The sequence below is a fragment of the Ambystoma mexicanum genome, chromosome 5q (assembly GCF_040938575.1).
Source record: "Ambystoma mexicanum isolate Mex_15411 chromosome 5q, UKY_AmexF1_1, whole genome shotgun sequence".
Taxonomy (NCBI): Eukaryota; Metazoa; Chordata; class Amphibia; order Caudata; family Ambystomatidae; genus Ambystoma; species Ambystoma mexicanum.
The window spans coordinates 69,957,843-69,974,039 of NC_090933.1; the positions used below are offsets into that span (position 1 = coordinate 69,957,843).

The 16,197-nt window shown below is 51.1% G+C and overlaps 1 protein-coding gene across 1 annotated transcript in view; it reads left to right on the plus strand.

Moving 5' to 3' along the window:
• The window catches only part of CHMP5 (charged multivesicular body protein 5), a 295,753-nt gene that overhangs the window by 266,288 nt on the left and 13,268 nt on the right, over positions 1 to 16,197 (plus strand). Inside the window, exons 6-7 of the mRNA XM_069620542.1 lie at positions 438 to 546; positions 742 to 854. Coding sequence (XP_069476643.1) covers positions 438 to 546; positions 742 to 854 — 222 coding nt within the window. The remainder of the gene's footprint in view (positions 1 to 437; positions 547 to 741; positions 855 to 16,197) is intronic.

The following is a 16,197-nucleotide window of genomic DNA, read 5'->3' on the forward strand; positions in this document are numbered from 1 at the left end:
CCAACCTAAATGAAGTCTACCTTTTTTGACTAATTCTCAAGCTATTGGGATTGACAAGTGTGATCTGGCCCAATAATACCATCTTTGGGTTCTGGTGGCATTTACAAGCCAGTCTGCTATCGGCCTCATGGTTTATCATGTGACCCAAACTCCCTGATGGCATAATTGTACCATAGTAAATGGTTGCCCATTGCATATCCATATACCACTTCTAGGATGCCCAATTGTTCGATTTTGTATTGTCTGTGGTATTGTGATGATGCTTATAAATAATTCAAAATGTTTGATCAGATTTCTTCAGTATCTGGATTTCTTATATTTCTTGCATTGAAAGAGGATCCAATAAAGTAATTTTTCAAATAATGCATTAATTGGAAACAGTTTTACTGCTTAAACAATGTAGTTTACTAAATCAAGTTGTTGTATTTGTGATCTAGGATTTGCAAGATCAATTGGAGGATATGATGGAGGATGCTAGTGAAATCCAGGAGGCACTGGGTCGTAGTTATGGAACACCAGAAATTGATGAAGATGATTTAGAGGCAGGTCAGTAAAATGAATATTTGCAAGTTCAGATGGATCGCTGCTGACCAGGTATGGCCTTGCAGTGTTACCTGACGCAATGTGGGCGTAGCCAATAGTATCAGCCCAGAAACGTTTCTTTGTACAGAAGGTTGCAGAGCTTTAGATTTTAACTCCTAAGAATTTCTACACCTCACCCTTGTACTGTTTTAATTTCAGAACTCGATGCTCTAGGTGATGAATTCTTGGCCGATGAGGACAGCTCTTACTTAGATGAAGCTGCATCAGCTCCATCAATTCCAGAGGGTGTTCCCAGTGATTCTAAAAACAAGGTGGGTGAACCTTTCATATTGTTTTTTGCACCTTCTATAAAGTTAAAACGAATAATACGTCCTGGAAAATGCCAGGTTTTTTTTGTATACATGATTTACTTTTTAATTATAAAAAAAAAACAAAGTGCCTGTTTAGGATGTCAAACTTTGAGGTCTGCTCAAAAAAGTAATAGTTGGTAGCAGACAAACAGATAAGGAGCATACCAGACACTCTTACTCCCTGAAAAAGGCCAAACAGACGCAACAAATAGTAACAGTTTACACATAAGAGCTTCCCCTGGACAGTTTTATCAGCAGAAAAGTGCCACAGAAAGGAGTTTAATATTACTGCCTGATCTGAAAAACAAAGGTTAAGAGAAAAATCAATTTCCTTGAATTATAAGGTGCAAAGGAGTATGAATTACAAAAATATGTCCCTTTTTTAAAGTGAACGTATATATTTTTTTAAATTTTGAATATGTTTATTTTAAACCAAAGCAGGGTGGCAACAACACATCTTTCACAAAATACAATGTTCATCATCCAGTAATCTCAACCACTCCCTCCCCTCCTCGGTCACTAGCCAGGGCCAACGTTTCAGCAGTTTGTGCCCTCTGCTCCCATTTCGACCTCCTTTTCCCCCCCTGGGAAGTTCCTCCATCACCCAGGACCCTCCTGACCCCTTGGGGCTTGTAAGTCAAGGCCGGGAATCTCAGGTTGTAGTCCAACAATGGGGCCCAAATGTTCTGGAAGCGGTGCAGAAGCCCCTCCCTAGCCGCCGTCACTTTCTCTGCAATCAATATGTCCCATACCTTCCCCCACCATTGGGACATAAGTGGGCCGTCGGTGGATTTCCAGGAGCATGCGACCATTATTCTCCCCGCTAGGAGGCACTGGGTCAGCAATTTGGCTCTTTTTCTGGATCTCAGATAGATCCCTGGGACCGGGGCATCCAAAAGAACAGGTTCGGGCTCCAATGGGAGTACCACCTGGGTGATCTCTTCAATGGTGGCTAGGCATTGCCTCCAGAACCCTTGTGCCTTTGGGCATGCCCACCACATGTGGAAGAAGGAGCCCGGTTGACCACAAAGTCTCCAGCAGTCGGGATCGAGAGCCTGGTTCATATGGTGGAGCCTGAGGGGAGGATAATACCGGCGTAACAGGATTTTGTAGGCACATTCTCTATTGGTGATGCAGGAAGAGGAAGAGTGCGTTTGTGTCCATTTGTCCACCCAGGATTGATCCTCTGTGGGGTGCACCAGATCTGCCTCCCATTGTGCCATACCTAGGGTTTTCGAGGCAAGAATGTCCCCCAGGAAGCGTCTATATAAGTTGGAGATCTTTCCCCTGGACGGGAGTTCTTTGAGAGTCAGTTTGAGGGCAGTAAGCGTGTGTTGCTGCCTGAAGAGTTTTAGGATGAGAGCACCAGTGGCGATGTTGGATATAGGAGAATCTGTCCCTTTCCTGAAGCTGGAAGGACTCCTTACATTGTTCAAAAGTGCGGGGCAGGCCTCCCTCGAAAAGCTGAGCCAGAGTCTCAAGGCCCCCTGCAATCCAGTTTTTGAAGTTTTGGGGATTTGCCTGGGTGAGAATGCTGGATTATGGAAAACCGGGGAGGAGGTCCCCAGACCTCTCGGGATCCCTTTACGCTTCAGGGCCCAATCCCAAGTGCATATGGTGTGTTTAGTAGATAACAGTCCATCCCATCAACGCTGCAGCGGGTGTGGGATGTGTGGAAGAAAACACAGGGGGAGAGATAAGCAAGATTGTTCCATTTCCACCCATCTAGGGCGACTGGTGGTTATCTGCCACACTTGGGTGTGCGCCAGCTGTGCTGGCACCTGATAGCTCTGTAGGTCAGGGACTCCCAGTCTGCCTAGTCTTGCATTACCTAGCATTGTTTCTTTGGGGAATCCTAGCCTTTTTACCCCTCCAGACAAACTGGAGCATTTTCCTCTGCAGACCGCGAAGAGTGTGCACCGGGATTGCGACCGGTAAGGCTGAACAAGCATACAGAAATCTGGGGAGGAGGTTCATTTTACAGGCAGTAATATGCCCCATCAGTGAGGTTTCCTGGGGCGCCCATCGCTTCAGGTTATCCTCCAGCTCTTTAAAAATCGGGGGCAAATTTGTGTGATATGTTTACCTCGGACTTGCGGGAACCTGAAACCCTAGATAGGGGATCACCTTAGTTTTCCATTGAATAGGACACATCTGGACCAGGGTCTCCCGTTCGTCTCGGGGGGGGGGGGGGGGGATATGCCTATCCCCAGAGCCACCGATTTATCAAAATTGATGCAGAAACCTGTGACCCTTCCATAACTATCTCTTTCAGTGAGCGCGTGCTGTAATGAGGAATGGGTTTCCGAGATGGTAAGCAAGACAACGTCTGCATATAGGGCAATTTTATGTTGGGCGGGACTGACCTGGAGACCCTTAATGCTGTTATTCAGTCTGATTCTTTGGGCAAACGGTTCCATGATTAGCGCAAATTGGACCGGAGATAGCGGGCAACCTTGCCTGATCCCACAGGTCAGTGGGATCGGGTTCGAGAGAGAGCCATTAATCAGAAGGAGAGTTTTCAGGGACTTACAATTGGCCAGGACTATAGCCTGAAATGCCGGGCCAAATCCGAAGGTTTCCAGGGTGAGGCACATAAAGGCCCAATCAACTCTATCAAAAACTTTGGTAGCGTCCAGGGCCATCAATACCAGTCCCTGAGAGCCCTGGGAGGCAAGCTCCACCAGATCCAGAGCTCTGCGGATATTCTCACCTGCCAATCTGTTTTTAATAAAGTCGGGCTTGTCAGGATGAATTATATCGGGCAGAATGTGTGACAGGCGATTAGCGAGAATTTTGGAATAAATATTGGCATCTATATTTAGAAGGGCAATCGGTCTGTAAGAAGCAGGGTCCCTCCGGTTTGGGAAAGAGGATGGTGATTGATTCTTGCATGGAGGGGGTCACGAAGCCTGATTCCCTAAAGGAGTTGAAAAGCGCGACTTGGGGAGGGGGGGTGTAATCAGCTGGGGGCGAAAGATCTTCTAGAATCTGCTGGAGAATCCATCAGGGCCAGAGCTCTGGATTTAAGAGACTTTATGGTGTCTTTGACTTCCTCACCTGAGATCGGAGCGTCCAGGCTATCTCGGACTGAGTCCTTCAGCCGGGGGAGTGCCACTTTCTGCAGGTATTTTTTCTGTTCATTCCGATCTCGTGATGGTGCGGTCATCACCTGAGCAAGGTGGCTTCTAGTTCGGCATAGTGTATCACACCCTGTGGGTCTCACAGCCCTATGATTGTGTTACTCATCTTTGTTTTATCCAGTTTAGCCACCAGCAACTTATTCGCTTTGCTATTCTTTGCGTAGTAGAATTGCATGGCCAATAATTGTGCCATGTGTTCGGCGTAGTGGGCCTCTAGCTTCTTCCGCGCAGTGCGGACGGCGCACTATGTTTTTGGGGATGAGCCTTTTTTCTTATGGATTTCCTCAACTTCTTGAAGTTCCTTCTCAAGGATCAGTTGTGTTTGTCGTCGGTTCCTGTGAAGTGTAGCATCCCAAGTGTGTGTTTGGGGAGCTATCCTCGCTGGGATTTTCATTAAAGAAGTTCTTAATTGCCGTCGCAATTACATCTCTTAGCGGCATCTCGCTAAGCATCGGGTCATAGAGGGTCTATCTGCGTTGTGTGTTAGGAGCTGGCTCATATGCTCGGACCTCCAAAGATATCGGGGCATGATCAGTTAAGATCCCTGACCCTATGGACACCTTGTTGACGTAGGCTAACTCCTGAGGGGACGTCAGGAGAAGGTCGATCCTTGAAAAGGTTCTGTGAACATAGGAATAAAAGGGGACATCCTTCTCAGAGGGATGGTGCACCCGGCACAAGTCCACCACCTCCAGGGTCCTAAATAAGCGTAGAAGACCCAGCGCGAGAGGGAAGTCCCCAGGGGAGGGAGTATGCGATCTGTCTTTTGTGGGGTCCGGTACCCCATTGAAGTCCGCCCCAATTACAGTTTGACCTTCTAAGAAGGGTGAAAGGGTAGTGCCCAGCGAGTCATAGAAGGCAGTTTGACCGACATTGGGGGCATACACTGAGATAAACGTGTATAATTGTCCCAGTAGCAGGCATTTGACCACCACATATCAGCCTTTGGAGCGTAGTTTTGTTTCCAAGATCTGGGGGTTTAGCCCCTTCATGAAGAAGATTGCCGTTTCTCCTTTCTTGGTGCCGCCCCCGGGGCTAGGAATTGGAGTGGAAAATGTCCAGCGCGTAGTCGACCCAAAGTCTCCTGGAAGTAGATGAGTTTTTTGTAGTAAAACTACTGCCGCGTCTTCATCCTGAAGCTTCTGCAAGATGGATTTGCACTTGGGGGGGTAGAGTTTAATCCTCTGACGTTGAGGGAGACAAATCTCAGGGTCCGGTGTTCCTGGGCGGGGTCTGAGGCCGCCGTGAGGTCTGGATGGGGGGGGTGGGATGAGTGTGAGTCAGCCATCACTTCTAGAAATCAATAGACTTATGCCATCCGGCCTTTGGAATTTTAACCCAGGCCTTCAACGGGAGGTCGGAACTTTAACCAGTGGGGGGGATATTTTGGGCTCGGCACCTCCCCAGGCCAAATGGATGCTCCAAGCCAACATGGCTGGAGCTAAAACAGGAACTGTGCTACATTCCAGGGACTCATAGGTGGACTGTACCTTGGAAATGGGCATGGGCTGTGGGGGGCCAGCTGCAAACTGTTGTAGTTTCTTGTTGCATATTTTGGAGTCAATGGAGTTCCGTTACAGAGGCATGAAGTCCCAACAGAAGGGAAGGGGCAGAGCCTTGCCATCTAGGGTAGAGGCTATGCAGGGGACACAGGACCATGCGACCAGGTCCCTAGTGCCCCTCCCAGTGCCTAGCTCCTGCCGCAGTTCATCTTTTCTTGCCACTCTTTGGTACCCTCGACCAGGATGCCTGCCTAGGTTTCGATGGAGAGGTAGGCCCCTTGTATATTGCGCTCTCTGAAGCTGGAAGTGCAGCCCCACCAGGTGAGTCTGAGTGCATGATCTTTTCAGCACCTTCAAGGTGACTGATTCTCCGAAGGGTGCCTTTATAAGAGAACTGTAGCGCTGTCGGAAACAACCATCTGTATCGGATCTGATGGTCTTGAAGGAAGAGCTTCAGAGGTCGGAGGGATTTTCTCTTGAAGCGTGTTACGCTCACCTGGCTCCCACAGGGGCGTCAATCTGAACTGGACAGCTGCGGTCTCCACCAATGTGACACGTAGTGCCGAGATGACAGACTGGACTGGCCCACCTAGCTTCGTTTGCTTGGCCCGTAGGAATATTCTTCTGCAAATGGAGAAAGGGAATTAACCACCCGTGGAGTTGAGCGTAAATCCCCCCACCCCCGCTGTTCTTCCCACTGATCACCTTTGATGTCCCCTCTTATAATCTCACCTGATGGTTTGGAAAGATGAGCTCTCCATCCTGCATTGAGCGCAGGGGCACGTAGATAACCAGTTGCTTCACTGGCTCGAAGGAATTGGTGAGTTCCAGAACAATTTTGACTCTGCTGGCAAGACGCCGTAAGTATGTAGTTCGTAAGAGTTCAAATGTCTGACTTGCACTCTTGTCCGATTCCTTGCAGGTTGCAGCTTGACCCTAGCGATGAGTTCCTTGTGACAACCGGTAATATTCAGGTAAGGATTTGTATCATCCAACTCAGTTCGATAAAATAATGTCTGTATATAACCTGTTGCTTTCTCCCTTATTCTGGCGCTGAGAGAAAGTATGAAGTCTCGGGGAATAATACCTCCGGCGGTAAAATCAGGTAGGTCTAGGTAGTTTCCCCTTGTTTGTGGTTTTGTTTCACCTTGCTGTCCTTTTGTTTCCCCATTAGGGGCCGGGGCACGGCGAGGATGCAGTGGAGGCTGCGCCGACCCGTGAAGAGGAATAGTACCCTGGTGGTAAAATCAGGTAAGCCTATGGGGGTAACTAATATTGCCTCTGTTTATTCCCTTGTCTCACCTTGCTGTTATTGTGTTCCCCTTAGGTGCCGGAGTGAGGCGGGAACATGCAAAAGGATGCGGTGGATAGTGAAGATGCTGAGAAGGCGGGTGAGTTCAGCGCGGTGCTGCAGCAGGCGAAGCGACGCGCATAAAATAGCTTTTCTTCCAGCTCAAAGGCGTGGTGGATCGGGAATTCTGGTAAGGATCAAAGGTATTGCTCTTGTTCTAACGTTTTCTCCTTCTTTCTCCCTTTTTCTAGGAAGCGGGCGTGGCAGAAGACTGGATGCAGGCTTGCAGGCACAGTGAGCGTTACGCTGCTGGATGCAGAATAACGCGAAGCGTGTGCTGCTCTTCGGGCGTGGTTTAAATAGCCTCCAAAGTAGCCCCAGTTAAGTATTCCTCCCCAGTCCCACCTGAGTAAAAAAAATAGTCCCTAGGTAAAGTAGTCCCTTCCAAGCCTCTTTTGGCATGGAGCTCTTGCAGCATGGTCTGCATCAGGTAAGTTTGCAGCATGGTCTGCATCAGGTAACTTTTAATCTATGAGCCTGGCGCCTATGGCGCCAGGACTGACTCTCCATATGAGCTTGGCGCCATAGACGCCAGGGCTGCACCCAAATAGCCTCTAGCAGGGGTTGTTTGTCTTGCCTGGGATAACTTGATGCCTGCTTCCGGGGTTGCTGGACTTGGTCTGGGTCCCAGGGGGTAGGCATCATGACAAAGCGTGAGGAGGAAAAGGTCTTGGTAGATCTGGAGGGGAGAGCCTTGAAGATAATTCGTCCAGAGAGCGGCTTATTGCCGAGATGGCTTCCTTTGTGGTAAAAAAGTGTACCCTAGTTATTACGTCGGGGGGCGGAGTCTGATTCCCCTACCTGAAGCGGGCGCAACCTATGGGTGCGATTCAGAAGGAGCTGAGATTTGTCCAGCAGCGGAAGCAGAGATTGGAAGAAATCTCCCAAGTATTCCGGCAGGTCTTCGTCCGGGACCGAGGTTGGATCCCTCGAATCCGAAGGTTATTGCGCCGGGCCCTGTTTTCGAGGTCTTCCTGCATAAAATCAAGGATTTCACACTTATCTTGTAGGGTCCTGATCGAGCGTTGAATTTCTCCTAGGGTAGCTGCGTGGTCTTGGGACCGACCCTCAACCTCCCCTAGCCTCTGTTCTGCTTCCGTTACCCTTTGATCAGTATGTTCCAGTTTCGGAGTAAGCTCGGTCATGCATGACCTAAATTCTACCTTGATATCTGCCATGAAGGCCTGGATATCGTCCTTGGTAGCTAGGGACCCCTTACCATCTGGGGACTTCTTTGGGGTGAGCTTGGGGTGGGGGGTCATATTTCTTTCCCCCTATCGGCCGATTGCAACATCATAGCTATGTCCGGGTTCTTATTAGATTTCGACTGCTTAGCCATAATGTCTTCCGTGCAGAGGAAGGAGAAGCTCAGCAAATTCTGAGGTGGAGAAGGATGGGTAGGGCTGTTGTCTTGGTTTAATCTGCAGTGATGAGCTGTGCAAGGATTGAAAAGCCCCAGATTCCACAATTTATTAGTATAGAAGCTTCCAGAAGCCGCAACCTCCCGGTGAAGCAGGGGGCGGGGGAGGGGTCCCCTTATTCTCAGGACTGTGGGCAGGACTGATGTACCCCTGTGGTCAGGAGTGGGGGGCTGTTACGTGGGCCAGGGCGCTCCAGGAAGTGCGAGTGAAAGATGGGGGTAAAGTAGCCACAGGAGCGAGGCGAAGGAGCGCCACTTTTAAGCAGTCCCTTCTGGAATGTTTTTATCCAAGCTCAATCTGCTTCAGATGATCAAAGCACTTGGAGGCAGTGAAGGCCCTTTGTTGCTCCCATATCATTGTTCTGGTCCATAGGACCGTGGCTGGGTTTTTTAGCAAGTGTTGGTTCCCCCTCTCCAGTGAGGTGAGGTGGGGCAGAGGGCAGTCATGCCGTTAAAGGGGCCCAGGTAGATTCTCTGCTCTGCAAGGCCAATGGAGCCACTAGGGTGAGGTCAGGGGCTTCCCAGCCCTACGGAGCCGTCGGGCACACTCGCCACCTTGAGGCATGGGGATGAGCTCCTCGTTCGTCTCGCAGGCCCGCTCCTTCGCCTCCCCTGCAGTTCAGGTCCACCATCTCAGGCCGCAGTGCACAGCATTGCCTCTGAGCTCCAACACCGCCGCCACACCCTGCGTTCGAACGCTTGGGCGGGGCGGGCCGACACTGCAGGACGTCCCAGGGATTGCGTTGCAAGGCAGATGGCATCACGGAAGTGGAGACTGTGCCCGGAGTGGAATGCGGGAGGTGGAACACCGCAGCAGGGCTCGTCAGGGCTGGAGATCCCAATCGTCAGGGCTCCTCCCAACGCCGCCGTAGGCCTCAGCAGCTCCACCCGCCATCTTGGGGGAGGCAGCGGAGGACCCGCAGGGTTTCACCGGGCCCGCTCCAGGACTATCTGGGGGCTCAAATCTTCGTTTTTTGTTCCGGCAGACGCTCCAGAGCCTCTCACGTCCTGATAGGCATCCCGCCTTGATTTTAGAACGCTGGAACTCCGTCAAAGTCAGTAGAGCAGCGGGCTCTCCGCGGAGGCCATTAGAAGAGCGTCTGCATCGTCGGCGCTCCAGGCCACGCCCCGTGAACGTATATTTTTACTTGCAAAAAGCAATTATACTATTGGGAATGAGAATTACTTTTTTTTATCCCAAACAAAAAATGTTAAATCTTACAGTGACTAAAGTACACAGTTTCATACTTTTACCTTAAGCCTACTTTAGCAGCAAAACATTTGCTTTTACAGCTAACCAAAAATGATCACCTAGACCAGTACTCTGCGGCATGTGTTGTCACATTCAAAATTAGTGCCGTTTTTTATTTCAGAGAAGGAACTGTGAAGTTAGAACAGACTTTTAACAAGATTTCTCTGTGCTAGGGCGGTTGCCTCTTACATTAAAATATAAAACATTTTGTATATTCTAAATTCAGCAATCCTTTCTAAAGAACATTAAAGCCATTAAAGCCTTGGTAGTAGCGCTAAAACAGGTGATATTTCTCCAGCATGAGGTCTGGCATGGATTAATATACTCATGAATATTCCCCGTCGTCCGGCTGGGAATCTTCGGTAAAAGAAAAAACAGTTTCACTTTTTACAAACTGTATTTCTCCTTTAAACCTATCACTGTCCTCTGGGTCATACTGCCCCCATCCAATGACAGCCCTTTCCCTAAACCCATCCTCTGGCAGCCATCTTTAGATTTTTACTGCACGCTTCATGTTGGGAGTCCTCGAGTTTGCTCTCCGAGCTACTTCTATGTTTTTCTTGTTTTTGACAGAAAAAGGTTCTATTTATTTTTCTGAAAGAGTCTTGTGTGCCCTCTTCTCCATCTGCCAACAGTGAGGATCGGTTGTCGAGGAATTTCAGCGCCCCTCAAGGGCAAAGATCGTTGAAGATTCCAGAAGGCCATTGGGCCTACTTTGCACCCTCCGACCATGACTGAGGAGTAGATGGAGGGAAGATCCCTCTTCAAGTCCTGCACCAAGTGTGGGCAACTGAATGTGTTTGTTGAAGACAAGCACCTGCAATGCCTCTATTGCCTGCATCCAGACCATGTAGAAGGAGAGTGTGAGATATGCCTCCAGTTTCTCCAAGAAGGCGACAAAGGATAGGCACAGTAGACCGGCGTCGTGGCTGAACGCCAACGCCTCTGCCCCGTGCTCCGAGCAGAGTCATGCCTCACCCAGGACCTGCCGGTCTGAGGAGCGGTCTTCTAAGTCCTTTTGACGGCGCCTCATCCGTGAGGGCCCATGACAAGGCCAAGAACCGCAAGTCTGTGTCCACCGGAGTTGCTGTGGACAGCGGACAATCGACGGATCAGACCCAGGCCATGGCCCAAACCATGGAGGTTTCATCCATGGACGACGGTGACCTGGAGTCCTTACACACGGTCCACGAGGACGTGGAAGAGGAGGACGACGGCGCAGTACCTAGTGTTCCGATCATGCTGGCTCAGCCGAGGGATGTGTCTCTGGACATCATGTGGACCCTCCACACCTTGGTGTTGGTGATCCAGAAGAGGATGCCACAGAGCCCGGTTACAATGGTCCACCCCATTCCCCCGATCAGCCACCAGCGAAGAAGAGGAAGCGCCATCCGACACCCCCATTTCAGCCTCCACATCTGCATCTGGCCCCCTCTCCCCCAGCAGACCCAGACATGGGTACGGGGACAGATAATTCCACAACGACAAAGATATCGTCGCAAAGGGCGGCGGTTCTCTGCAGCCTAGAGCGTCCCCCCGGATGAGGTGGGGTCGTTCCACTCCAGGATCTCCAGAGCCTCCGAGCTATTCCAGCTTGTGCCCGAAGAAACTAGGAAGGAGGGTTTCTTGTATCAGTTGCACAAGTCCAAGAGGAAGACAGCCATGGCGGTGCCCCTTCTGGACGGCGTGTGGGAGGAGGACCTGGCCCTCTTGAAGAACCTTTGCATGGCTCCGGCCAAACTAGATGGGCTGGAGAAGAAGTACTGGGTGCCGGAATCATCACCCAAGGGCCTGAGATCGCAACCATCGCTGGATTTGGTGGTTTGACGGCCACGAGGAAACGGTCGGCTAACCTGCCCTCGTCTTCAGTTCCTCCGGACTGTGATGGGAAGAAGATGGACGCCATGGGAAGGAAGGTGATTTACACTGCAGCATCCACCATCAAGGCAGCCAACGCACTGGCGATCCTAGCCAGGTACGACGGGGAGCTGTGGTACAAGCTGGATCCGATTTTGGAATTCCTCCCCAACAACAAGGAGGCAATCGCTTTCTTCCAGGAAGGGGAGGTAGTGTCAGCTCACGGCATCAGTGGTGCTGGACGTTGCCGACACAGGGTTCTGGCAGATGGGGAATGGTGTCTGCCTTTGTCACCAAGGCTGGGTGAAGGCCACAAATTTTCGCCAGGAGGTCCAAGCGAAGGTACTGGACATGCCTTTCGACGGAGATGATCTTTTCGGGAAGGCCGTCAAGGCAGATATGGAGACGGCACGTTCGCTGGGCGCCGTCCAGCAGCCCCGCTCTTCTTTTCGCTCAGCCATAGAAAAGTCGAGCAGGTATTCCAAAGATTTCTCCTCATCGTACCATCAACCTTCCAGAACCACGACTCGGGAAACCTACAGAGGCCGTTCCCAGGCCTATGGTGGCAGAGGACAGCATCGCTGTCGCCCGCAGGGCAGGACACAGGCGCCAAAGCAAGCCTGAACCGACCAGGACGTCGGGCCCCCACCTGTGCACCCCGGTGAGAGGCCGGCTGACAAGGTCCATCAGTGAGTGGAAAAAGATCACCACCGACATATGGGTGCTGGATGCTGTCGCCCATGGACATACCCTGGAGTTTCAGCGCAGGTGTCCGCGGATCCCTCCGGTGGCCCATCAGGAGCAGCACATCCCTCAGCTCTTGGAGGAGGTACGGGCCATGCTGCGAAAAGGGGTGATGGAGCTAGTTCCCCAGCGACTCTAAGGCTCCGGAGTCTATTCCAGATACTTTTTTGGTCAGAAAGTAGACTGGGGGCTGGAAGCTCATTCTAGACCTACGACGTCTGAAAAAATACCTCAAGTCCCAAAAATTCAGGATGGTCACGTTGCAACACATGCTCGGCCAACTGTGAAGACTTCTTGACATTGCTGGACCTGGAGGACGCCTACTTCCACGTCCCCAGTCATAGGAGACACCGAAATGTTCTACGCTTCGTAGTGCGGGGACAGCACTACCAGTTCAAGGCCCTACCTTTCGGCTTGAAGTCGGGCCCCCAGAGTGTTCACGAAGTGCCTAGCACTGGTGGTGGCCAATCTGCGTCTACCGGGTATACACGTACCTCGACGACTGGCTCATCTGGGCCCGCTCGCAAGAGTTGGCCGACGGACACACAGAGGCGACCGTCCAGCTGCTGACGGATCTAGGATTTTCTATCAATTATCCAAAGTCCTGTTTGACACCATCGCAGAACGCGCTGTTCCTAGGAGCCAGACTCAATACGGTGCCCTGCTTGGTGTCACCCTCGGAAGAGATGGTAGCAGCCATTCAAGGGAAGGTGCAGCGGCTGTTGTCGAAGACCGTCCCGGTGTGAACCATCAAGTGGTTGCTCGGCATGATGTCGTCCTGCATCTAGCTCATCCGGCTCTCATCCTCAGGAATGTCTGGATGCTCGCTGGATACAGGTGTCTGGAAGCTTTGCGGACAAGATCCCGCTCGACGAGGAGTCCCCTCGGGCGATAAGGTGGTGGGGCGTCTGCTCCAACTTCGCCCGGGGCACGGGTTTCAAAACCCTCCCTACCGTCACTGCTGACGCTTCCCTGGAAAGCTGGGGAACCCACTCCGGACGTCTACACGCCAGAGACCTGTGGCTGCCGGAGGAGAAGGATCTCCTTATCAACATCCTGGAGCTATGGGCAGTGTTTTGGGACCTCAAGTCGTTCCTTCCAACTCTGAAGGGCTAGGTGGTGAGGATCTTCATAGACAACGCCACACAATGTTCTACATCTGGAAACGGGGGCACTCGATCCCCAGCTCTCTCCAAGGAAGCACAGGAATTGTGGCGCTGGGCCATCGGACAAGAGATGTTCCTCTACATCTAGCAGGACTCAAGATCACCATTGCAGACTCCCTCAGCAGGGAGTTGCGCTCCTGCCATGAGTGGGAACTTTGCCAGGACCAGTTGGATTGCATCTACGTCAAGTGGGGCAGGCCCCAGATCGATCTGTTTGGGACGACGGCAAACTCCAAATGCCAGATGTTTGCCAGAAAATTCCACCAACCAAATAGCATGGGGGGCCGCATTCTCATTCCCGTGGGAAGGCCCGTTTCTGTACATGTTTCCTCAGTTGCCTCTCCTGCTACGAGTCATCAACACACTCAGACAGTGCCAATGCAGGATGGTATTCATCGCCCCAGCGTGGCCTGCGCAGATTTGGTATCTGGACCTTCTCAGTCTGTCGTCGTCACTCCCGGTCCAGCTGCTGGTAGTTCCAGATCTTCTCACCAGAGAAGGAGGCACAATCCTGCATCACAACCCAGGGTCACTGAACCTGAAGACTTGGCTCCTGCAGCCCTAGAGTTTGGTGGATACGAGTTGCCTGCGGACTGAAGAGAGAACCTCGCCAAGGCCAGGGCATCGTCGACTTTGAAGTGCTACAGTCACAAGTGGAAGCGTTTCGTTACGTGGTGCCGTTCGTAGAAGATTACCCCGCTGAGGGTCACGGCCCCGCAAATTCTTCCATACTTGCTCTCCTTGGCCAAGGCCGGCCTGGCACACGCTTCTATCAAGGTGAATCGGGCGGCTATCTCCCGCCACACAAGGTCTCCGGGAAGATCTTCATTGTGGTCTCAACGACTCATCAAGGAGTTCCTCAAAGGACTTTTACAATTTTTCCCGACCAGTGAAGGCTCTTGCGCCGGCGTGGGACCTCAACGTGGTTCTGATGAGGCTCATGGTGGGGGGTGGCCCTTCGAGCCGATGCATCAGGCCCCTCTCAAGTTCCTTTCGTGGAATGCGACTTTCCTTGTGGCCATCATCTCTGCCAGGAGGATGGGTGAGATCCAGGCCTTATCCTGCAAGCAACCATACCTGACTTTCCACGAATCAAGGGTGGTGCTGCGGGTGCACCCCTCTTTCATGCCAAGGGTTCTGTCGGAATTCCACCTCAACAAGCCTTTGGTGTTACCTGTTTTTTCCTGAAACCTTAGTCAACGGCTGAAAGTGTCCTGCACTCGCTGGACGTTGCTCGTACCTTGAAGTTCTACCTGACGCGCACGAAAGGTTTTCGGAAGACTTCACAGCTGTTTGTGAACTTTGGTCCTGTGAACCATGGGAAGGCCTTGTCCAAGGCTTCCATTCCAAGGTAGCTCTCTGGCTGCATCATGCATTGTCATTGGTTGGCGCACCGACCGCTGTCCGGCCGTCCGAGAGCCCACTCTACCAGAGCGATCGCTGCAATGACAGCGTTCCTGTCTGGTGTGCCTCTGCTGGACATCTACAGGGCTGCTACGTGTAGGTCCACGCACACCTTTAGAAGGTTCTATTGCGTCAACAGGGATTCCAGGGAGGATTCCAGAGGCGGCCAAGCAGTGCTATGCAACCTGTTAGTTTGAGGTGAGTCTGTTCCGGAGGTAAGAGTTCATTGCTTCTGTTGAGCCTTGCCACCTCCCGTTGTTGTGTAATGTTGTAGTGCTATGTATTTGTTATTAATGAGCATGTGAATCCATGCCAGACCCATGCTGGCGAACCCTCCTCCGACCCCTCTGCAGCTCTTTTTGGCCATACTGCCACTTTACGTGCTTAGGCTGCCAGAGGAGGGGCTTAGGGAGAGGGCTGTCATTGGATGGTGGTAGTATGACCCAGAGGACAGTGATTGGTTTAAAGGAGAAATACAGTGTGAAAGTGAAACGTTTTTTTTTTTACCCAGGGTTATGTGACAAATTCACGGTGGCAACAAGTAAGACGGACACAAGTGATCACAGTTCAAGGGTGTTTATTGAACAATGAATGCTGTATTCAGGTTAGAAAAACACCTAATCTAAACCCTTTTCTGGGTTCAGTCTCTCCAATTTCACATTCACTTTGGCTCTCAATGTTCAAAGGATTCACCTACCTTACTTTCTCAGATTTGTAGATCAAAGTCTTTCGATGGTACTAGGATTTTACTAGACCTCCAGTATGACCACTTTGACCTCTTCTGGCGGCCCTACTACGGCCTTCTCGTTTCTGTAGTTTCATTCACTCAAACAGGGTTTGACCAGAGTCTCTCGGAGTGACACCCACGTTGTGGCGGTTCCCTCGGCAGCTGTTCTCTTCGCATTACTTTTTTTTTTTTTTTTTTTTTACAGTTCTTTCACAGTTACTTTAACTAGGTTCAAACTTGCTACTTCGCGTTTCTCATTCAACATAGCCCGGTTCTTAGCGGTTGTCCACTCAACTCACCGGCTGTGATGAACCGCTTGGCTTTTGGCTTTTCTGGAGTCAAGGCTGGTACCACGGTAGCAGGAGTTTCCCTCGCTCCCGCTTATCAGCGTCAACAGCCTCTGTGTACCTGTTGCAAGACACTTTTGCTATTGTCTGCGATCTTAGGCTCTCCTCCACGAAGGTTCCGCATGTCTGGGACGAAAAGGGCAAGGTCACTTCTCTCCTTGCCACGCTCTCGCTTCCCGCCGTCTTTCTCCTCTTGAACTGCCACGCTGGATTAGCCGTCTCGTCATGCTGACTGCCATGCTTGTATTGTGTTTTCTCGATCCACCCTTTATCTCTCTGGGGAAAGGAAAGGGCCGCCACGTGTGTGCGATTGTGGTTAATTGCCTGACTTTGCCTGACGCTTATGTCGGGTAATAAACATTAACATTAGTCTGTTTTCTGTGACAGTAAC